At 54.7% G+C, this 23,778-nt stretch overlaps 2 protein-coding genes across 2 annotated transcripts; one reads left to right on the forward strand and one right to left on the reverse strand.

Annotated features, from left to right (window-relative positions):
• Positions 1–3,068: 3,068 nt before the first annotated feature.
• Positions 3,069–7,200, forward strand: CSDC2 (cold shock domain containing C2). Its single transcript, XM_029206417.1, has 3 exons — positions 3,069–3,379; positions 4,414–4,536; positions 5,125–7,200. Exons 1-3 carry the CDS (start codon positions 3,204–3,206, stop codon positions 5,285–5,287), a joined length of 462 nt encoding a protein of 153 aa, XP_029062250.1. The 5' UTR covers positions 3,069–3,203; the 3' UTR covers positions 5,288–7,200.
• A 153-nt stretch (positions 7,201–7,353) lies between these two features.
• Positions 7,354–15,889, reverse strand: PMM1 (phosphomannomutase 1). The gene is made up of 8 exons (XM_029206416.1): positions 15,529–15,889; positions 13,305–13,422; positions 11,906–11,982; positions 11,683–11,774; positions 11,391–11,490; positions 9,189–9,264; positions 8,258–8,373; positions 7,354–7,875 (listed from the first exon to the last, which is right to left on the reverse strand). The coding sequence occupies exons 1-8, from the start codon at positions 15,859–15,861 to the stop codon at positions 7,753–7,755; spliced, it is 1,035 nt and encodes a 344-aa protein (XP_029062249.1). The 5' UTR covers positions 15,862–15,889; the 3' UTR covers positions 7,354–7,752.
• Positions 15,890–23,778: the final 7,889 nt, after the last annotated feature.

Below are 23,778 nucleotides of genomic sequence, written 5' to 3' on the forward strand. Positions count from 1 at the left end.
CACAGGCTGTCACCGCCAAGCACAATACCAGGCCTGGGAAAACTGTGCAGTGGGCAGGCCGCGCCGCCCTGCTTCCTGCAGAAAGGGAGGCCGAGCTCCTCTCCCTGCCCCCGGCCACCCTCACCCAGTTAGGGAAGCAGGCACCCAGGGCTGTGATGCAGGGCCCGTCATCTCCTGCTTTCCTGGCTGTGTCATCCTGGGTAGGTTTGTTGCCTGTCTTCCTTTCTGGTAACAGCTTTATTAGATACCATTCCCACACCATATAATTCATCCGCTTAAGACGGACAAATCAACGGCTTTTAGTATATTTACAGAGTTGTACAACATCACTGTAGTCAATTTTAGGACATTTTCATCACCCCCAAAAGAAATCCTGTACCCATTAGCAGTCACTACTCATTCTCCTTCCCCCTCCCCAAAGCCTGGAACCACTCATCTACTTCCTGTCTCTATGGGTCTGCTTATTCTGGACGTTTCACGTGCATGGAATCATGTAATCCATGGTCTTTTGTGACTGGCTTCTCCCACACAGCATCATGATCTCAAGGTTCACGGTTTCAAGGTTCAGCTGTAATGTAACATGTATCAGTACTTCATTTCTTCTTATGGCTGAATAATACTCTACTTTATGGTTAACCACATTTTGTTTATCCATTTATCTGTTGTTGGACCCTTGGGTGGTTTCCACTTTGGGGCTGTTATGAGTAATGCTGCCATGGACATTCATGTGCAAGTTTTTCTGTGACTGCTTCAGTTTTCTTCTCTCTAAAATGGGGACATGGGAATTCCCTGGCAGTCCAGTGGTTAGGACTCCACGCTTCCAGTGCCGAGGGCCCGGGTTCGATCCCTGGTTGGGGAACTAAGATCCCACAAGCCGCAGGGCGGCGCAGCCAATAAATAAATAAATAAAATAGGGATAAAAGTGCTAAACCTGGCCCATCCCTGCCTCCTCAAGTGGGCTCAGAGAGAAAAACTGCACGTCAGCATGAGGGGCTGTGAGGGGCAATTCTCACCCCACCCCTGGCAGTTCTTTTGGCTGGAAGGGATGTGTTGGGCACTTGCTGGGGAGGAGGGAGGCTGCATCTCCACCCCCAGGGATGGCACAGTCAGCTCATCACCTTGACCCAGAAAAGTCCCACTTGCTATGTGATCTTGAACAGTGGCCAGGAGACCTGCTCCAATGACGGGGGTTGAATGGGGTGACTCCTTGGCTCTTCTAGTCCATGCAGGGCTCTGGAGTCCTAAGGAGTCCTAAACTCTTCCCTGGGCGGCAGGGCAGGGTGGAGATGGAGGCCAGAAAGAGACTTAGTTCAGGGATTCACCTCTGGCCCCAAGGCCTTTGGGTGAAGTGGGGGAGAGTGAAGGAATGGGGGTGAGGAGGTGGGGAACTCGTCACTCTCACTCTTATATGACCATGGACAATGGGCACTTCTTTGTATCCCCCACCTTAGCCAAGCCTCACCATAGCCTGTGAGGGAGTGAGGCGGGGCTTATCAGCTCCATTATACAGATGAGGAAGCTGAGGCCAGTGGAAGTGCTACCCAAGTCCACGGCTAACACGCAGCGGAGCTGGAGGTCTCCTGGTCCAGGTGTCCTGCCTGGCCCTACTGTGGCAGGCTGCCCGCCCCAGGCTCAGTCAACAGCTAGCGTCTCTTTGAGCCCAAGACTTTCCAGCCCCTGGGGAGGGGGAGGGGGGGTGAGTGCATGGGTGGGGGAACTACATTCTCTTCCTCTGCAGAGAAAAATATAGGATGAATTTTTTTAAGGTCATCCAGGCACTGAGCTGTTGACGGGAATTTCTATTGATTAGCACTGATAGTAGCAATTTATTGGGTACCTACAAGATGCCAGATGCCATCACACACACTAAATCATTGAATCCTCAGCAACCAGGGGAATTCCCTGGTAGTCCAGTGATTAGGACACGGGTTTTCACTGCCGTGGACATGGGTTCAATCCCTGGTCTGGGAACTAAGATCCCACAAGCTGTGTGGTGTGACCAAAACCCAAAAACCTCAGCAGCCTTGCGTGGTAAGCATTCTCAACCTCATCTTAGAGAGGGGGAACCTGGGGCTAAGGTAGAATCTCCAACATTCCTAAGAGCTCACCATGCCCCGGTCCTGTTCTAAGCATGTAGAAAGTCATTTAATCCTCACAGCAACCTCTCTGTGAAATAAGAACCAACATTATCCCCATTTTACAGAGCAGGAAACCAAGTCAAAGGTTATGAGTGTTGACCAAGGCTGCACAGCTGGTAGGTAGAGGAGCCAGGATTCAAACCCAGACCTTTTGGGTCCACATTCACCCACATTCCCACCTGCCATGTTGGAACTGTTGGGTGGCTAGCTTGAGGTCACCAAGTTACAGGTGACAAAGCTGAGATTCAGACCCAGGTCTGTGGATTTGAAACTGCTAGTAGTTGTGCCACACTGTGTCCCGGATCATTGGCCACTTTACCCATCCCACCTCTTAGGGCCCCAAGTTAAAGAATTGAACTTCAAGCTGGAAGGACTTTTGGTTAGTCTCAGTCAGCTTGGATCACCATTAACAAAATACCCCAGACTGGGGGCTTAAACAAGACAGTTACTTCTTACAGCTCTGGAGACTAGAAATCTGAGATCAGTGTGCTAGCATGGTCTGGCTCTATCTGGGGAGAGCTCTTGTCCTAACTTGTAGACCGCCCCCTTCTAGCTGTGTCCTCATAAGGCAGGGAGAAAGGAGGCAAGCTCTGGGTGGGGGGGGGGTGTCTGTCCTTCTAAGGACACTAATCCCATCATGGGGGCCCCACCCTCCTGACCTCATCTAAACCTAGTTACCTCCCAAATGCCCCATCTCCAAATAGTATCACATTGGAGGGGTTAGGATTTCAACATGTGAATTTTAGGGGAACACAATTCAGCCCACAGCAAAGTTGTATGACCATTTTGTCTTTCTGGGGAGGACACTGAGTCAGGCAGGGGCTGTGAGTGGCCTGAACTCACTCTGTCAGGAGTAGCAGGCAGGCCCAGCCCTCCAGACTTGTGTCCAGAAGCTGCCCACCCTGGACCACACTCACCTGTACCTCTCTCTCCCCCTTCCAGACGGAGCCTGTGGCTGGTGAGTCCGCCGAGCAGGGCCAGGCCGGGCCCTGCCCACAAGGACGCCCAAGCCCTTCACCGGCCCCTGCGCCTGGGAGCCCACCAGGCTCTCCCACTGGCTCCACCATGACTTCAGAGCCCACGCCACCCCCGGTCGTGCCCCCGCTCCACTCCCCCAAGTCCCCTGTCTGGCCCACCTTCCCATTCCACCGGGAGGGCAGCAGGGTCTGGGAGCGAGGCTGTGTCTCATCTCGGGACCTGCCCAGTCCCCTGCCCACCAAACGGACCAGGACGTATTCAGCGTGAGTACCTGTCCCTCACCCAGGCTCTGGTGGTCCTTCCCTAGGACAGGGCTCCGGTCGGGGCTGCCCAGCTCCCAGCCTCCTCCATCCCCTGTTGTCCTCACCCGAGGACAGGGGAGCTGTGTAAGGACCTTCCAGTAACTGCTAGCGTTCATTCATTCCACAAAGCTGTACTGAGCTCCCGACCAGGGGATCCAGTGATGAATAAGGCAAAGTCTCAGCCTGCAAGGTGCTTACAATCCAGAGGGAATTTGTCCACCATTCACTACACCTGGCCGGGTTGGGCATCAGGGAAGATGTCCTAGCTGGGTTTGGAAGATTTATCAGGTGAAGAAGGAAGCTGGGTGCTCCCGGTGGATGAAACAGCCTGGGCAAATGCAGAGGCATGGGGTGGACCTTTGGAGAGAGGCGGGCAGGCTGGACAGAGACCAGCCCTGGGTCTTTGGGGTGGGTCACGGGGTGGAGTCAAATTGGGGAAGGGTTTTGTGGGAGCCACAGGGAGGCTGACTTGGTTTGGTCAAAGGAGGGGCTTTTGATGGCAAGCGCCGATTGTCCCACGTCCAACCCAAGACCAGGCACAGAGCAGATGCCTAATAAATGATGAATGAAGGGATGAATGACAAATAAGTGAACAGGATGGATACTGCTGCCTCAGGAGAGAGTGAGCTCCTTGTTCTGGGAGTTATTCAAGCCTAGGTTGTACATTCTTCACTTCGAAATCTTACAGCAGGAATCCATGTAACCTCAGGAGGGGAGGGTCTTGTACAGTGAGAGGGGCACTGGCTGGGAGTCAGGAGACCCACTTGCTGTGCACCCTCGGAGAGCCAGTTTCCCTCTCTGGGCCTCAGTCTCCTTATTGTCCAATGGGATGATGAGAGGACTGAACTAGTCTCTATGGGTGGTTTCTGGCCTGGGGAGGGTTATCCACAGCGCTAGCGCTGAGGCAGGCCCTGCAGACGGGCCCCGGGAGAGCTGTGGGGGTCCAGGGAGGGGGTCCCCAGCCCGCAGTTCCAATACCCCTACCCTATCTTCAGGACAGCCCGTGCCTCGGCTGGCCCCGTGTTCAAGGGTGTCTGTAAGCAGTTCTCACGCTCACAGGGCCACGGCTTCATCACCCCGGAGAACGGGTCAGAGGACATCTTCGTGCATGTGTCTGAGTGAGTCCCTCCCCCTTCCCCGTTGTTGGCTGGGCCCCTGCTGCAGTATCCTAGCAGTGCCTCCAGAATGCTCCCTAGGCCTCTCCCCTCACTGGCTGAAGTCTGTGTTCCTGGCACATTTCTCCTCTCATAGGGCCTCCAGGGGCATGGGTGGAGGAGGGCTGGGGCCAGATGGAGAGGGGGCACTCAGACCCCAGAAGCCCTGGGAACCACTGCCTGAGTCCTGGGATCCTGTTCCCGCATCACGGGGACGGAGAGGGCTGGGTCCTTCAGCCTGGAGGGAAGCTAGGAGGTGGGAGGTGGTCTAGGCCTGGCCCCCAGCCCTAATGCCAGGTGTGACCTGTGGAGTCACTGAGCCCTAAGCCTTGGGAACCTCCCTGAGCCCTTTTGCATCTCACTTTGTAGCATAGTGAGGGGCTGTTTATGATTCCCATTTTACAGATTAGAGAACTGAGGCTCCGAGAAGGGAGGCTGGCTCAGGCTCCCTGGCCTAACTAGGCCCAGGGCTAGGCTGCCCTCAGGCCAGACCACAGGGGGCATCCAGGGAGGGGGCCTGCTCCTGGGCTGACACCCCCTCCCCCTCACCAGCATCGAGGGGGAGTACGTGCCAGTGGAAGGCGACGAGGTGACCTACAAGATGTGCCCTATCCCGCCCAAGAACCAGAAGTTCCAAGCCGTGGAGGTGGTGCTCACCCAGCTGGCTCCACACACTCCCCACGAGACGTGGTCCGGCCAGGTCGTGGGCTCCTAGGCTGCTGGCCCCTGTGCCAGCCGCCAGGCGTGGGGGGAGCCACACAGGGTAGATGGGCAGCAGCCAGCTCCATGCCCCACGGCACTGGCTGAGCCAGTCCCCCGGGCGGCCTCGGTGTGCACGTCTGTCTGTCTGTGCTTGTGGACGTGAGTGTGTGCCTCCATCTACCCTGTGACTGTTGTGTGAGTTGGACCGAGGGGAAGGCCACCAGACCTGCCTTCCCTGCTTTCCACTCTCTCTCCTTCCTCCCCTCCCTGCCACACACGCACAGGACCCTCTTGCCCTCCTAACACCCATGTGCGTGTCCACTGAGCCTCTGAGGGCCTGCGTCAGGCCTGGGCTGGGAGTCGGGGCAGCAGTGGGCCCTGCTCCCCCGCCCCGTACAAGCTTGCTCCCCTTGCCTCTGCTCCAGGCCTGGCCCCGGGGGCCAGACTCTGCTTGTGCTACTCACACACAGCCCCCTCCCCCCAGGCTGGGGTCTCCCACTGTGACCTGGACCCCTCCTCTCAGAAGCCAGGCCACTGAGTGCTTTGGGGGAGCCTCCCGGCCTCTTGCCGGGGAAGAGGGTGAAACCCGGGGCAGAAAGGCCACCCCCTCGCGCCCCCCATGGCCAAGGCCCAGCCTTCCCTCCTTCCTGCTCTCTCTCAGCACTCTTGAGGCAGGAAAGAGGGGCATGGGGGCAGAAGACAGTTCTGGGGGCTCCGGTTTTGCTGGCCAGCGCCTCCTCCTCAGCCTGGCAGTGGCTTTGGCAACCCCAAACTGAGGCTGTGTCCACTTCCCTGGGCCTCGCTGAGCCTTGCTGCCTCGACTCCCCACCAGGGAGGCAAAGGTCTGCAGAGGGGTGGGAGCATGGCTCCCCCCGCTTGGATGGAGCCATCCCCTTTGCCCTGACTCACAAACCCCACTGATGCTCTGCCCGTGCCCAGCCATCATGGCCGCTGAGGACCCAGCGATGGACGAACACACATGCCCTCAGGCGAGCCAGCCACAAGGATAGCTCTCAGCCTGAGAGACCACCAGCCCTGCAGCCCCCCTTGCTGGACCCTCTTCCCAAAGCCATGGGATAGTGGCTCCCACTGGCCACCAACAGGCCAGTGGCTGAGGTGTGGCCCGTCTTGTCCATCCCTTAAGGTGTGGGGTATCCCTCTTCCTTTTGGGCCAGGATGTGTTTGCGTGCATTCACTCCTGGGCAGGGGGTTGGCCTGGCCTGGGAGGTCAGGAAGGAGGGGGTCTACCTCCATCCCCCCACCTTCCCACCACACTCCCCTCCAGAGAACACATCACCTGATGGGGGAAGAAATGGGGTTCAAGGGAGGGCCTGCCAGGGAGTGATCCTTATGAAACCCAGTATGAGTAAAACAGATGCCAAGGATGCGGGGGTCAGTGACTGTCTAGGAGGATCCCCAGCCCTGTAGGTGCCCCAAGGCCCCAGGGGAGACACCAGCTGAGGTATGTGTATCTCACCCCTGTCCCCAGCACAGAGGCTGGAAGACCAGAGCTGCTAAGATGCACTGGCCAGCCCCCTAAAACTCAGAATGGCCCAGCCTGACCCCCATGTTGAGCTGGGGCTACTCTAGCAAGGCCTGAGGCCTTTCCCCTGAGGAACAAGGCTCCCTGGATTCCTTGGCGGAAGGTTAACTCTTGGGAACCCCCAAGACACCCTCCCCACACACACACCAGAAGTAGGCCCCCGCTTTAGGCACCAACCAGGAAGCAGGCTGTGGTAACGTCAGCCCTGGGGCCGCCCCAGTGTCCAGTCCGACCTCCTGAGACCCCCAGCCACCTGGACTCCCCCATCCTCCCTCACACTGGCAATAAACCCTCAACTGTGACTCAGCCTGGCCCACAGCTGCCGTTCTGTCTGGGTCCCAGGGGAAGGGGCTGGGGGAGGACACCTCAAACAGCCCTTGTTTGGGGCTTCAATGGCCCACCCTCCTCGACTGCATCAGATTCCCTGTGTGACCTGGGGCAAGTTCGTGCCATCTGTGCCTGTTTTCGCATCTGCAAAGGCAGGGCTGTAACAGCGTCTGTGACTGGGGCCAAATAGCCATTCAGACTCCACACCGCGTTCCACGAAGTTTAGTATCTGTGAGATCAAGTTCTCACAAGTATGCACCTTCCCCACTGCTCTGCGCCCCATCTAGGGCAGGGAAGCAGCGCGGGCTCTATCTCGTACCGACACTCGCACACGCTTCCCGTGTAGACAGAAACCTGTTCTGTCCGGAAGTACGAGCAGCAGCTGCAGCCAGGGCCATCGGGCTGGGAGACGGGAGCCAGGCCCACCAAGAGCTGACCAGCTGGGGGTGGCTGTCCACACAGACCCTGGGCCCACTTAGGCAGGTAACATGAGGCAGGTGTCCTGGGCCAGAGGAGGGGCCCTGGCGCCCCCGAACACCAGGGCCAGGGGCTCTCTTAGGGCCGGGCAGAGCTCTCTGGAAGTCCCAAGGGGCAGGTGTGGGCCCTGGTCACGCCTCGTGGGCTGTCTCTGGGAAAAAGATCTCACGGCATCGCTGCACCGTGTCCTGCGGGGACACCACACTGTGGCCAACAGTCCGGGGGTCTGTGTAGATCTCAAAGTCGTTCCCACCCTGCACACAGAGGAAGGGCAGTGAAGGCCTATGTACGCATGTGGTGCCTGGAGGAGGTTCCCAGGTTTGGAGCCCAACATCCACTCTGCCATGGGATCCCCTCCCCACACCGGCTCCTACACAGCTGCCCCTCCTCCTGCTGCCTTAGAACCGCCAGGAGGCCCATCTCCTTCATCAGATCTGCCCTGACTTGCTGTGTGACATGGGGCAAGTGTCCAGCCAGCTCTGGGCCCCAGCCTTCCAATCTGTGTAATGGGGCTGGTGAGCACTGGCTGTTCTCTGGGAGTTTCCCAGGAGGTCTGTTCTGTCACCCCATGTCCTGGCCCCGATCTGGAGGTGACTTGGGGTGGGGGGACCTGGGCTGAGCCTGAGCCACACTTACGGGGCTGGTCTCGTTCCCAAAGAAGTGGATGGTGTCGAAGCAGTCCTGGTCCAGGCTGTCCAGGCAGTAGCGCTTGTCCCAGCCCTCAGGGAAGACGTCAAAACTGATCATGCCTCCTGTGGGGGTGGGGGTGAGGCTGGCAGATGAGGCTGGCAGAGGGGCAGCTCACGGGGACCTCGGGCAAGGCCCTTCATTCATTCATTCATTCATTCAACAACCCTAGAGTGCCTACTGAGCACCAGGCACAGGGCATGGACAGACTCAGGATCCTCACGGGAGTTAGGATCCAGGTGGGAGAGATGGGTGGTAAGTGACCAGACCACCTTTCAGATCGTGTAAGTCAATGAAGGGGGCAGGGTGCGGGGGAGGGAAGCTCCCCAGACGGTGTGATCAGGGGAGAGCTGTCCAAGAAGGTGACATTGAGCTGAGACCTGAGCCAGAGTGGCAGTTGCCAGGGAATGATACAATCCCCAAGGCAGGAAAGGGCGTGGAGTGTCCCAGTGACACAGAAAGCTGGGAAAGGGCAGCAGCACAGGCATGCGGGCCCTGGGGTGCAGGGAGGGGGCCTGGGTTTCATGAGGAGTGAGAAGGAGCCTCTGAAGGGCTCTAAGCAGGGGTATGACAGGGTCTGTTTTTCCGTAAGGATCCCTCTGGCCACTGTAGGGGATGGACTGTAGCGGGAGGTGGTGGTGGGAGACGCTTTGGTTTTTGACCTGAGCAACTGGGTGGGAGGTGTAGGTTGCCTGGGTTTAGGTGGGGAAGCCTCGGGGCCTGGAGTTCCTGCCTGTTTTGGCTCAGCTTGCCTTTGCTGTGCTCGGAGGGCTGGGAGGGGTTTCTAAAGATGCTGGGGGATGCAGCCTGGCCTTGGGAGTGAGGCCCTGGGGTGGGCTCATGTACCAGACCTTTCAGGCCCTCCAAGGGGTTGACGTACCTCGGGAGAACCTCAGTCCTTTGCCGGCAAACTCTGTTTTCAGGGCTTCCACAAACTTCTCCCGGATCTTCTCCTTCTGCCGAAGGGGAGAGAGCAGACTGAGGTTCAGAGGGCTGCTGTGGGCCAGGCCCTGGGCTGGGTACACAATGCATGTGAGCTCACTGAGTCTTCCAGGTGGATGTCATGCCCCACCCCCCACTTTACAGATGAGGAAACTGAGGCTCAGGGGGGCTATACCTTGTTCAAGGTCACCCAGCCTTAGTGGCAGAGCCAGGGCCTGAATCCCAAAGGCCTGTAACTGAACTCAGTGCCAGATTCTGCCAGTGGGGTATGGGCGGGGTATCCTGAAGGAGGCCTTGGAGCAGAGGCTCGAGGAGGAAGGCTGAAGGGATGGGACAGTCTGAGTCCCAAGTCACAGTGTCCACCTCAGGGCAGGACTCAGCCCTGTCAGCTCTGCCCAGTCCGCAGGGCTGAAGGAGAGTAAAGCATTTATATTAGATCTGCACTGGTGAAGGGTACACAGGAGATCAGAAGGTTCATCTCCCTCTCCAATATCAGAAGAGGGCAAAACAAGACCCAAAAGACAAGAGAAGACCCTGGGGGCTGTGGGAAGAGTCAGCGTGTCCTGTCTCATTACAGCTCATGAGATGGGAACTGTGATTATCCCCACTTTACGGATGAGAAAACAGAGGCACATAGTAGTGAAGCCACTTTTCCAGGTAACTGGGCAAGTAGGAGGTGGAACTGGGATTAGAAACCCAGGTGGCCTGAGAAAGGGCCACCTCTCAATATGTGCGTGGGAGGAGGTTCTCGGCCAATGGTCAACCTTAACCAGTCTACAAGAAAAGTCTCCATGCCTGCGGGCATTGCCTACCTGAAGCCTTGGGGCACAGGGTGAGAATGGGGATGAGCTAGGACATCATTGCAAGTCCCACCCAGCCTCAGGGAAACATCAGAGGGCAGCAGGCGGAGGCCCAAGTTCAAATCTTTGGGCTGCAACTAAGTGACCTTGGGCAAGCCATTTCCTCTCTCTGAGCCTCAGTTTCCTCATTCATAACATGGGTATAATATCATCTATTTCATTCATTCAGAAAGTATTTCTCAAGCACTTCTGTCAGGCATGTGCTGGGCCCGGTGGATCCAGCAGTGAACAGCCACAGAAACCCCAGCCCTTAAGGAGCTTACAGCTTCAGCTGGGGAGACAGACAATAACCAAGATTTAAAAATAGGTGATACAGTGGATTAGAGGGTGATGGCTGTTTGGGAAGAAATAAAATAGAGGAGAAGATCAGCAGGTACAAGGGGTTGCAATGTTTCGTGTAATGCTCGGGGAAGGTGACACTGAGAAGGTGACACTTGAGTGGATGTGAAGGAGGTGAGAAGGCACAGCCCTGAAGTAGGAAACTGTCTGCTATCTCTAGAATCAGCAAGGAGGACATGGCCGGAGCAGAGAGAGCAGGGGGAGAGCAGAAGGGCAGGTCAGCGGGAAGGACAGAGATGGGCGGGCGTGAAGAGGCTTGGTGGACTGGCTCCATCCCTGAAAGGGAGCGGGTACATGGTGGGGATGATGAGCAAAATGCAAGTCAAGCTTCAGCGAGGGTAGCACATCCAGAGGCGACAGGGACCTTGGTGTGTTCCAAGAACAGAGGCACAGGGAGAAGGCTGAAGAGGGAGCCCTGAGCCAGGCAGACCCCTCGGGGCTCAGGACACCACGGGAGGCAGCTGGGACATTGTCCTGTTGGAAAGCTGACCCATGGAAGGACTGTAAGCAGGGAGTGGATGGGGGCAGACAGATGTGCTTCAAAAGCTTCTCAATGGCACTGCTGGAGAACTGACTGACAGGGCTTTAGGGCAGGGGGTGGAGGCACACACATAAGCGAAAGGATCTGAGACCAACTCTGGAGGCTGAAACCCTAGACATTACTTCTGGACTTGATGGGGGTGGGCAGGTGGAAATGATGCCCTAGGTGTTGCTCAGGTAAGTAGGTGGCTGGTGGTGCTGGTCACCAAGGGAGGGAAGCCAGCAGTACTGGAAAGACGCAGAAGTGCCTACAACCATGGCGCATGGTAGGTATCCAAAAGGGTACTGGTTGAATCAGAACACCCACCCACCCCCAATCCTTTTCAATGGTGAGAAAATAAAGGCTCAGAGAGGCTGAGTGACTGAGGTCCTATAGCCTAAGGTTGCACAGTTGGTGGCACCTTGTCCAGTTCGGAGAACTCGATTCGCTCCTCCAGGGTGCAGCTCCGGCCAATGGGCGAGATGTTCAGCATGCCGTTCCGGAACTCGATGAAGGTTCCACTGGTGGGGAGGGGGCAGGTGGGAGGGCGGAGAGCCAGAGAGGAGAAGGGCCCTGAATTCAAATCCAGCCCCACCTGGACACCAGGGGGGACAAGAATCCACCCACAGGCAAGTCAGGGCCCATCTGAGAGACCTGCCCCTTTCCTCGCTCAGGCCCAGGAGGGGCAGGACACAGGCTGGGTGGGACCTCACCGCTTCTTGGGCAGTCTGAGCAGGGCCATGTAGCGGAGGCAGAAGTTGATCAAGTCCTGCAGGAGTTCCTCCCCCAGGTGGTTCTGGATTGTCTGGGCAAGGGACACAGGGCTCTGAGTGTGGTGGGCACAGCACTGTTCCCCCCCGCCCAGGACAGAAGCCACCAAGGGAATGTTCCACTGTGGAAAGGGGTCCTAAGGCCCCAGGGAAGGGGGGCACTGACCTGCTTGGAGAGCAGTCGTCCATGCTTATACTGCACCGTCCCGTTCTCAGCAAACACATAATCAAACTTCTCAATGACTTCAGGGCCATGTAGAGGCCAGGGGGGAAAGAAAGAGTGTGAGACCGGGTACCCAGAGCCAAGCAGAGAGATGAAACCCACACCCCTTGGTCTGGCATCCAAAGCACACTTGTTCTATCCAGAAGTTGCTTTTCCAGCCTCCTCGCCTTCTGCAGCTTGGTTTTTCCCGAACAAGCACACAAGCCAGTGAGCTTCGCTCTGGGCCTTGGCTCATGCAGCTCCTTCTGCCTGGGATGCCCTCCCCCTCCACTTCTTCTCCAAGATCCAGCTCCCTCCTCTGGAAGCCCTCCAGGACTTCCCGGAAGAGGACATCATTTCCACTCTGTGCTCTCACAGCCCCTCTGTATGGGGACTTCCCTTTCATTTTACAACTTCCATCACTGTGCAATCAAGGCTGGCTGCAAGGGGAGTTTTCGGCTCTGACTGCCACAAGAAGTGGCTGGAGCACAGCCAGGAGGCTGCTGCAGGGTCAGGTGGGAGGTGACCACCTGGACTATGGTGGGGCGATGGAGATGGAGACACGGACACAGGGAGACATTTTGGACTTGCTGATGGAATAAACGAGGAGGAGGGGAAAAGGGAAAAGTCAAGGAAGTCTCTGGTTTGAGGAACTGGAGGCATTTGCCTCAACTAAGCTGAAACCGGGAACCCAGCTGCGAAAAGGGGCTCTGGGTCCACACAACTTCCTGGGTGACTTCAGAATCCTCCTCTGTTACATGGGGTATTCATACCCACTCTAAAGCACGGTTGTGAGGATTAAATGAAAAGAAGTTAACACAAGGTCATTTTCAACAAATGGTAGCCATTACTGATTAGGCCCATTTTATTTATTTATTTATTTTTGGCTGCATTGAGTCTTGCAGGCTCTAGAGCGCAGGCTCAGTAGTTGTGGCACACGGGCTTAGGTGCTCCGCGGCATGTGGGATCTTCCCGGACCAGGGCTCGAACCTGTGTCCCCTGCTTTGGCAGGCGGATTCTTAACCACTGCGCCACCAGGGAAGCCCCATAAGCCCATTTTAAAGATGAGGAAATCAAGACTCAGCAGGGAGAACTGAGAACGTAAACTATGTAAGGTCAGGATTCTGTCTGCTTTGTTCTCTGCTGTTTCTCCAAAGCCCAGCACAGTGCCGGGCACATAGTAGGTGCTCACCAAATGTTTGTTGAATCACTGAAGGAAACACCTGGCTGTTCACTCTGCTTCCTTTGCCCCACAGAAGCAGGACTGGGTCTTTGAAGGCACATTGCTCCAGGGATCTCACGAACTCCCCACTTCCTCCACCCCCACCCCGAATGTGGAACTGGCTCTAGTTGCTCCTCTTACCTTCATCCCCCTCTCCCAGCTGCTCAGCAATCTTAGAGTAGTCAGAGCCGCCCACCACACCGATCTGCACCCTTCTTCGCAGCTTCTGCAGGAAGGCAGCCACCTCAGGATCGATTTTCTGCAGGGGGGCAGGGAAGCACAGCATTCTGTCAGCACATCTGGGACCTCCACTTAGATGTTACTCAGTGCTCAGAATCCTGGGAGCCCATGTTCCACCCAGATCTGTGGCAGGTCAAGGTTTAGAACCCACATCTCCAAATTAGATGCACCTGGGTTCAAACTCTGGCTCAAGTCCCTCAATACCAGGATGACCTGAGCAAATGGCTTTACCTTTCTTTGCCTTAGTTGTCCCATCTATAAAATGGGAATCATAATAACAACCATGTGGAGTAGCAACCACGTCACTGTTAAGGATTAAATGAGACAGTGCTTGGAAATGAATAAACAATTAACTAGTGACTAATCACTTGAAAAGATTCCCCACCAAGGAAATGTAAATTAATGAGTTATAATCCATGTTTTCAAACATTCAGCTATTCAAAGCTGACAATATCTAGGGTGGACATAGGGGAAACAGGCACTCTCATATGTTGCTGGTGAGAGTATAAATTGGAACAGTCACTTCGGAGGTTAATTTAGCAAAACCTATTAAAACTTTAAATGCAAATACCCTGTCACACAGAATTGCCCAGGTGTATATGGATGTTCATTGGGATGGTTTATAACAGTGAAAAACTGCAAATAAGCTAGTCAGTCGGAGCATGGCACACACCTGCTCTGAAATTCTATACTGTGGCTACACAGAATAAAGCAGGGCTGTGCTTCCAACATGAGAGAGCCCCAAGACATGCTGTTAATTGTCAAAAGCAAGTTGCAGAAAGGCACACACAGTATGATGCCACTTACTAAAAACAAACGCACACAAAAAACCTTAGAACTTTGGGGATGGGGCTGGGCCTGGGATCCTGACTGGTCAGAGGGGACTTTACCCTCCTCTGTTACGTTTCCATTCTTTACAAGAGAATGTCTTCGTAAATACGTGTACAATTAAAAATTAACTTTTAAAAAGTGCTAAGGACAGATCCAGGTGGGTGAACAGCATTGACACTCTGTCCTTGTTTAGGCTATTAGGTTAGGGGAGCTAAGGGTCAGAGGGAGGTGTAGGGGCTGTTCCTAGACTCTGCTATCCTCCCTCCACTGTCGTCTTCCTCCCAGCCCTGAGGACCCTGGGAGCTGCTGGAAGGCCAGGTGGCCTGACTGCTGCCTGTGCCCCCAGGGCCCTCACATAGGGGAGGGGAGGCCAAGACCTGGGTTCCTATCAGCCCCTGCCCTGCAACCTAGACCTGCTGGCTCCCTGCTCTAGGAGATCCCTCAGTAGGTCCTGGTGGACCCAGACTGGAGGGCAAGAAAGAGGCCTGCTTATCCATGCACCCAGCTGGTGAGGGTGGGTCTGGGGGTTCATCCTGAGATCCAAAGGGAGAAAAACAGTGTGTGGAGCAGAGGTTGGAGAATCAACAACCCAGTGAGATGTTTTTAGAAGGAAAACTGCACTCCCACTCACCCTGTACCACAATCTCCCCATGGGACCAGACTAGCCACCGCCCCATCTCCAGGTGGAAGGAGCCCCAAAACAGCCTAAATGGTACAGAAGCCCGCCATCCTTCCCTCGGAGAGGAGGGGGATGGGGATGGAAGGGAGGGAAAGTAGGGGAGGGGTTTGAGAAACTAAACGCAGGCCCAATCTTGCAAAGGTCAGGTGGGATGGCTCCGAGACCCCCTTGTCCCCCACCGATGGGGACCTAACGCTTGGGTGCGCTGAGCCTTGTATGGAACCCTAGGTTCAGACTCCAGCTTCGCGATACCGGTGCGTCCTAGGGCTGAAATGGGGTGGGAGCCACGGCTGGGGAGGCGGGGGCGCCCCGGAGCCAGGCCTGGTAGGGTGGGGAGGAGACTAGGCCCCTGCTCGCAGCTTCCTCCCTCCAGAATCCGACCCACCCCTCTCGCTCCCGGGCAGAACGTGGGCGCGGACGCTAGTGGGCTCTGACGTGGGGAACCGGGTTCCCATTACTCCCAGCAGAAGGCCCGGGGGTGTCAGGGGTCGGGTGTCGCCGCATCCCACACACGGTCCCGGGGGGTCTGGGGTCATGCCGCTGCAGGCCACACATTCGGCCTCCGGGTGTGCGCGTGACACTCCCGACGAGAGCTTCTGAACTTCGGGGCCCTACCTGGCGAGCCGGCGTGAGGGTGCCGTCCACGTCAAACAGGCAGAGGACGCGCTCCTTCCTGCGGGCGCCCTCAGCGGTGACCGCCATGGGTGCAGCTCCCGACGCCGAGCTGAGTCGAAGGAGGCGGCGGCTTTGGGAAGAGTCTAGACGGGGCGGGGCCTGGGAGGGGCGGGGCCAGCAGGCCAGCCCGACCTCGCCAAACGAAGAAGGGGCGTGGTCAGGGCTTGATCTCGGAGGCAGGGGGTGGCACTGGCACGGACGGGGCAGGGGCGGGGCCTGAGCTGACTCGGGAGGATAATTCTGAATGCACCAGACGGAGAAGGGGCGTGGCATAGGGAGGAGCAGACCCCAGCAGGTTCCGTCGGATTGTTCCAAATTAGACGGAGGCGGGGCGTGGGCCTGGGACCGGAAGCGAGGGATAGAACCCGGAAGGGAGGGGCGGGGCCAGAATTGGCCCTTGGCTGGATGAGTCCGATTGCTGCAGACCGAGAAGCGGTTGGACTGGGGCGGGGTCTCGAGCTCGCAGTGCCTAGTCCCCAGGGGGAGGGCGGGACTCAGCGTCCACAGCAGTCTCAGCGGCTATCAATCGCTCTAGGACTCAACGCCTCCCTGCTAATGCCTTTGACCTAGAAATCTTGAGCTTTAAGAAATCTCCTGATGGCCTTTTCTCAAGGCTCTGGGCTTTGCCAAACGGCCTGCCGCGACCCTTACTCCTCCCGCTGTCATTCTGTCCACCACATAAATAGCAGCTAACGGTTTACTTCCTTTAAGAAACCTTCCTGGGACTTCCCTGGTGGTGCAGTGATTAAGAATACTCCTGCCAATGCAGAGGATATGGGTTAGAGCCCTAGTCCAGGAAGATCCCACAAGCCGCGGAGCGACTAAGCCGGTGCACCACAAATACTGAGCCCTTGCGCCACAACTACTGAAGCCCATGCGCCTAGAGCCCGTGCTCTGCAAGAAGAGAAGCCACCGCAATGAGAAGCCCGCGCACTGCAAGGAAGAGTAGCCCCGCTCGCCCCAACTAGAGAAAGCCCGCACACAGCAAGGAAGACCCAACGCAGCCAAAAATAAATAAATAAATAAATTCATTAAAAAAAAAGAAGCCTTCCTGGACACCTCTCTATTCACAACTATTTAACCATCACGTTGACTTTGGAGTCAGTTCTAGGTGTCTTCCCAGCTTCACCAACCATGTGACTTTGGACAAGTCACTTCACCTCTCTGAGGCTTTGTGTCCCCATCTGTAAAATGGGAAGAACACCACCTACTTTGTAGGGTTGCTTTATGCATGAAAAGAAATAATAAATATAAAAAAGCCCACATAGCAGGCCCTCTCCAAAGAAGAATTTGTATAGATGTGCTTGATACTGTTACTAACTAAACGGCTATTTCATGTCAACAGCATTAAAAATGTGCAGACCCTTTGAGCCAACAATTCAACTTTTTAAAAAATTAATTTGTCTGCGTTGGGTCTTCATTGCTGCGCATGGGCTTTCTCTAGTTGTGGCAAGCAGGGGCTACTCTTCATTGCAGTGCGCGGGCTTCTCATTGTGGTGGCTTCTCTTGTTGTGGAGCATGGGCTCTAGGTGCGCGGGCTTCAGTAGTTGTGGCTCACGGGCTCAGTAGTTGTGCCCCACGGGCTCTAGAACTCAGGCTCAGTAGTTGTGGTGCACGGGCTTAGTTGCTCCACGGCATGTGGGATCTTCCCGGACCAGGGCTCGAACCCATGTCCCCTACATTGGCAGGCGGATTCTTAACCACTGCGCCACCAGGGAAGTCCTCAACTTTTAGAAAATAAGAAAAGGAAAAAAATTGGAGATTGGTTAAATTAATTATGATCGATCCATCAGTAAGATGAATTGCTGTGAAGCCTTGAAAATCTGTGTTGTACAATATTTAACATGGAGAAAGCATAATTCCATTTTTCTAATGGAAAAGTAGCAGACTGTCTCTGGATGCTGGTATTATGGCAAATTTCAAAGTCCTTTCCCCCCTTGGAAGTGCATTAGCCGCAGCTTCGTCTTTTCTAAGATTCTCTATTTCTTCCTCCAGAAGCCAGAGGCAGAGGCCCACCTCCACTCCCCCCTGTATTTGTGTGGGTTGCCCTCCAGCTTGTCAGCATGCCTGGGTAGGCAGGCGTTTTTGCTACATCCACCATCTTTGCCCTGATGCCTGGGATCAACTCTGGCAGTTTTGGTCCTACACACACTCCACACATCTATGAGTGGCACTGACGTGCACAATCTTTTGATAGGCCTGTTTGTTTTTCTGTCTCGGTAGCTTCTGTACCCTGAGGAGATAACTGGAGGCCAAGTCAGGAGAACCACAGTGAGGTCCCTGATAACCACAGGGACTTGCACAGGTCACCTTCCTTTGCTGGGCCTCAGTTTCTTTATCTATACAAATGCGGATGTAATCTCCACCTGTGGACAGTGACTGTTGCCTGCCATTCCAATAAACGAAGAGTGTTGACTGCCATTTCAGTTCTAGAAAGATCAAGCCGTCAGCCACTGCAGATGCCCCCACGCCTCACACCATGGTGGGCCCTGAGGGGAATTCAGGGATGGAGGAAAACAGGAAGCATTATGTACTTTGGAGACTGGCCCTAGATAATAAAGATGCATATGTAGGGAATGATTTCAATGAGCCCAGACTCTTTCATCTTCCCATATATAGAAAAGCACTAAAATAACTGAGATGTCTGTTTTTGTGATTAGCAATAATCTTTTGATGTTTTTTCCAGCAAACAACTCCTATATATCCTGGCACCTCCCTTACCTCTTTGGAGCAGTTCCTCAGAGCTGCCTGAGAGGCTGTCTCCCCATCTATAGGCCTCACTAAGTTCCCCAAATAAAACATAACTCGCAGTTTTTAGGTTGTGTGTGTGTGTTTTTCTTTAGTTGACATAGTAATAACTTATATTTATTGATCCTTTACTATGTGCCAGCCCCCATACTGGACACTTGATCACATACCTTCATTCACTCTGACAGCATCTCTAGGAGATGTTACCGTCTCCACTTGGTGCAGAAAATGGAAAGGGATGCACTGCACGGAGCACCTGAGTGAGGTACTTTCTGCAGGCACAAAATTTAAGAGGGAATCAAAAAGCTCAGTAACCAAAACAAACAGCATTTAAAAAAATTTATTGAAGTATAGTTGATTTACAACAAATAGCATTTTAATGTAATTTTTTTTAAATCAAAATTAGATGATGAACAAAATATCAAGAAAAAAGTTTAAGGACAGGATGAATAACTGTGTCCAGCTGAGGAGCCATGCTGGAGAGGCAAAAGGAAAAATCTTTCTTTCTTTCCAGGCCCTGTGACAGAGTTTGGTTCAGTCGTTAAACGACTGTTGTGCCAGACACTGTGTTCTGGGTCCCAGGAACACTGTAGGGAAAAAAACAAGAACCCTGCCCTCAAGAAGCTTTTGTTTTCTGTAGGATGCAGATAGCAAATGGAACCATCTCCATGGGAGGGAAGACTGAACTCTTTTTTCTGCACCTCCTGTTCCATCTAGATCTGGTTTCTATGACTCTGGGTGCTGGCAGGGCCCAAGACCCCTCCCAGGGTCCACCTCATCTAGAGCCTGTTGGTGGTGCTGGAACTGCCTAGATTAATCTCTGATATCTCACAGTCAATACCTGTTCCTTTGCTTAAGAATTCCTAGGGAACTGGGTAAATGCAGATACCTGGGTCCCACCCCTGGTTCTGGGATCTGGAAGCTGTAGGGTGGGGCCCACAGGGCAGGGCAGGTTTTTTCCTCCTAGGGTTCGATCCACCTTTCCAAAGACAAACAAAGATAAGCTCCCTGACAGTAGCACACCAGTGCCTTAGATCTGTAGTGAACTAGTTTCCTTACAAGTACCTTTCACAGTCTCACCCTGGATTTTCACCACAACCCATTTCACAGATGAGGCCTCTGAAACTCAGAGGGGGATGAGTGAACTGCCCTGAGGCACAGACTCAGGAAGACCAGGTGGGGTAGCCCTTATGGCCATCAGTGTGTCCCTTTAAGAGGGAGGTTCATCCCCAGCAGCTGGTGCTCAGGGCAGCCCCAGGGAGAGGGAGGGGCAGGACTGGGGAACTGGGACTGGGAGGTCTGGCCAGAAGGATGTTTCCAGAGCACCAAAGGAAGCCAGGTCTGAAAGCAGGGGGCCCGAGACCCCAGCCTGGCAGAATCCTGATCAGAAAGGAAGACTCTTGGCTCCTCTGGGCCAGACAGTGACTGAGGTTTGGAGGTTAGTGACTTCTGTGTTTGCTTTGGGCAGTGTAGCTCTTCCCTGGCGCGTTTCACTTACTTTTGTTAAGAACCCTCTGAGGTGAGCACCCTTGCACTGTATAGTCAGTTTCCAGAGGTAGGTACTGACACCAGAGATGTGAAGTGGTTCTCTCAGAGTCACAGCAGAGCCAGGATTCTCATTCAGTTCTGTTCCCCCAAAGCCCACACTTTTCCCTGACCCTGGCTGTTGGTAGACGGCCAAGTGTCCACATGTTGCTGAGTGAATGAATATAGGAGGTGTTGACCCTCTTTTTCCCTACCTGGAGTGTGGCCCTCTGAGGGTAGGCAGTCCCAGCCCCAGGGGCAGCCTCGGTATAGTGGGGGTAGAGTCAGACCGACAGTTCCTAGGGCTGCCCCTCCACAGCCAGGTGACCTTGGACAGATGCCTCCCACTCTGAGCCTGTTTCACATTAATAAATGGGGCCACCACTGCCAGCCTCTCTGAGCTGTCAGGAAGATGAGGGGTACAGGGAAGGAGAAGTGCTTAAAGAGGCTCTGCAAAGAACAGGTCAGGGCTGGTTGCTGGTTTTAATTCCATCTCGGTTCAGGGGCAGTGGGAAGTTGGAGAGACTGTGGATGTGGGCTGGTTTTTTCTCCATTTTTCAAAATGTCAGCAGTGCTTACATTGTTTTCACAATAAATAAGTCCATTGAACTTACGCTGAAGGGCGCATGCTCAAAGGTGGTGTTTGTGGAGGGGTGGAGGCTGTTGCTGGGTTGTCATAGGCCCCCTTGGGGCTCCCTTAGCCAAAGACAGTGGGGACAGGGATGGCACTGCCCCACCTGGGGCTGGGGGGCAGGGGCAGCAGCCCCCCAAAACTTGGTGTTAGTGACCTCTGCAGATCAGAACTCAGCCCCAGGACTGTGAGAACTTGGGTAAGTCACTCCTCACCTTTCAAACATCACTTGGGGGATGAGGCTGGTGGGGTGGGGTGCGGTGGCTGGGAGTCTCCCTGGAAGGGGCCTTTGAGGCTATCTGATCCAGAAACTGCCAGATGCAGAAACAGGCCCAGAGAAGGGATGGCTTTGATCAAGGTCTCTGAGGCAGAGGCTCCATCCAGGTTTGTCTGTGTCCAAGTTCAGGGTTTTTATGATCTGCCCTCCCCTGAAATGTCAGCCCTATCAGGACTGAACTGGTGGATTGATTCACTCAGAGAAGCCTGCTCTGTGCCGGGCACTCAGGTAATCAGAGCCAGGCCCTGCCCTTGGAGAGCCCCAGCTGGGGAGAGTGTGCTGGGAGGCACCTACTGGGGGGGAGAGGTCGACCCTGGATTAGGGAGAGGTCAGGAAGGTTCTGAGGAAACGCTGGTGCTGCTTTAGTGCTAAGGGGTTGCTCTGAGGACAGGTGAGGTAAACCAAGGCTGGACGTGGAAACTGCCTGCCTGCCGTGATAGGCACCCACATATGTAGCAGGGAGTGCGGGTTGGAGAGGTCTGGGGACAAGTTTGAGGAGAGCCTTGATCCATGAGTACAGGGAGCTTGGCTGTTGCCCCGTGGACTCTAGGGGGCGTCACGGAGAAGTTGAGATGTGTGGGGAGCAGGGCACGCTCACGTGACCTGGGATACCCAAGACCTGCCGAGTTTGGCAGTGGGCTGGGCCGCCTGGGTCCACAGCGCCACCTGGTGTTCATCTCCCTCACTGCAGCTTGACTTCGCTGGGCTCTCTAGCTGGGGAAAAGGTAGGACAGAGATCTCTACAGGGGACTCTGGGCTCCCAGGCAAACTTGTGGACCAGGACCAGTCCCGGAACCTCTGTCCCCTTCCAAAACAGCCAGGCTTTATGGTCAAGAGCTCACATTCAGGGATGTCCCAGACCCCTACTAGATTCTTTGCCTGCCCTCTCAGGCCAGGGTCCCCATGAGAGCGTGAGGAGACATGGGTCTCATGGTCCAACCTGCCAGCCTGGGCAGGAATCCTTACACTATCATCCCACCCCAGAGCAGGGCCCACCTCCAAGCACACATCTGTGATGAGCATCCTACTCCTATCTAAAGCTCCCTCCGGCTTTGGGGAACTTTGCTGGAATAACTTCTCCTTAGGACTTCCTCTGCCCATCCCGTCAGCCCCCCCACCCCCTCTTCCATGGTTCTCTTCCACCTTGCTGGGGCCGTACAGATCTCTACCACGTGTCAAGGGATCAAAGCCAGGTACAACAAGGCATGTCTAGCATGTGTGCCTTTGAATCCACAGATACGTCTGCAAGGATGTTCACAAAATGTTAACATATCTTAGGATGATGGAATTTTAGGTGACTGTTTTCTCTCATCTTTGTACTTTTACTGATTCCTTACATCTTCTAAATCTATATTATCTTTATACTCACATAACCCCAAAGTTTTCATTTTGGAAAAAACAAATTAAGAAATCTAAGCACATCCCAAATGAAGCTGGAATAGTGCAGTAAAAGTGAGTGGCTGACAGTAGCTCTGCAGTCCTGTAGCTCTTGCCTTTGCATGTTTCACAAGGGCTGTTCCATTTTTCCTGGCACTCTAAGCTCCTGGGGGCAGGGACCAAACCAATTTCCAGAGCTTCTTCACAGCTCTGGGCACAGAGCAGATGCACAATACACCTCACTTCTTGCCTGACAACTGCGCTACCCTCCTCTCTGGTTTTCTGCCACCCGCCCACCCCATCTCCCCCCACCCCCAGTCTGTTTTCAACAGTGCAAATCAATCACATCATTCTTTGACCTACAAGGCCCTGCACTGTTTGGCCCACCGGCCCCTCCAGAAACTACCTCAACACCTCCCACCAACCCCTCTGCTCATGCACCAACTGCTCTGGCCCCCGTTCAGTCCCTCCAACATTCTTTCACTTGCTGCTCCCTCTGCCTGGAATGCTCTTCCCTGAGATCTGTGCTTTGTCATTTAGGTCTCAGATCAAACATCACCTCGTCACACAAGGCTTCCCCAGCCTCCTAAAACATCCCCCCCGCCTCCCACCACACACTAGGCTGCCACCTGGCTTTATTTCTTCCCCAGCGCAACTGCCACCTGAGATTGCCGAACTTGTCTACCCTGTGTCGCCCCAAGTCTCCCCCAGCTTCCCCAGAATTTAACCCCTTCCCGGGCAGGGGCCTTATCAGTCCTGCTCACCCCTGTACCCCAGCAAAGAGCCCAGTGCCGCTTGACACACGGTAGGCTCCCAGGGAAGTTTGTGGGGTTGAATGAACGAACCCCACAGTGACTTGTCATGAGTCACAACGTCTAAGGGAAAAGTATCTGTTTTCTGCCATTCCCCCCACCCGATGCAAACAGTGCAAGCCTGCAGTACCTTATCTTGTAAACCGTCCTCAGCACAAAGAATTGGTCAGGGCCTCGGCACAGAGCTGGCTGGCAGGAGTCCTCAGTCAGTGGCTGTTGAATGGATTCCGTCCTCGGCCTGACATTCATCGATCATTTAATCTGTGCCAGGCACTGGGCAAAATGCATTCCATTTACTCTCTTCAAAACCACCCTGTGAAGTAGGTACCAGTTCCCCCATTTTACAGATAAGGAGATAAACAGACTGGCCCATATGTGGCAAAGCTAGGACTGCAGCCCACGCTGTGTGATCTCAGACCAGGTGCACATTTTTTTTTGGCTGTGCCACGTGGCTTGCGGGATCTCAGTTCCCCGACCAGGGATTGAACCCGGACCACGGCAGGGAAAACACCACATCCTAACCACTAGACAAACCACGGAACTCCCCCAGACCAGGTGCTCTTAAAGGACTTCTGCTTCTGAAAATGTCAGCTCTTAGGAAGCAAATATGTTAGCCAAAGCCACCTGCCCTCTGTGCCCTCCGGAAAGACAGAATCTCTTGTTTAATTTTTAAGCTAGCATGTTGGAAAGATACAGTGCTTCAATGATGAGGTCTCAGCTGGGTGGTGGTGAGAACACAGCCTGGATTCAAGAGCTCAGCCACTCGCCACATGAATAACTTAGTTTCTCTGCACCTGTTTCCCCATCTGTAAAATGGGACC

The sequence above is a fragment of the Monodon monoceros genome, unplaced genomic scaffold (genome assembly GCF_005190385.1).
Source record: "Monodon monoceros isolate NGI ecotype Baffin Bay Population unplaced genomic scaffold, NGI_Narwhal_1 Super_Scaffold_6, whole genome shotgun sequence".
NCBI classification, from domain to species: domain Eukaryota; kingdom Metazoa; phylum Chordata; class Mammalia; order Artiodactyla; family Monodontidae; genus Monodon; species Monodon monoceros.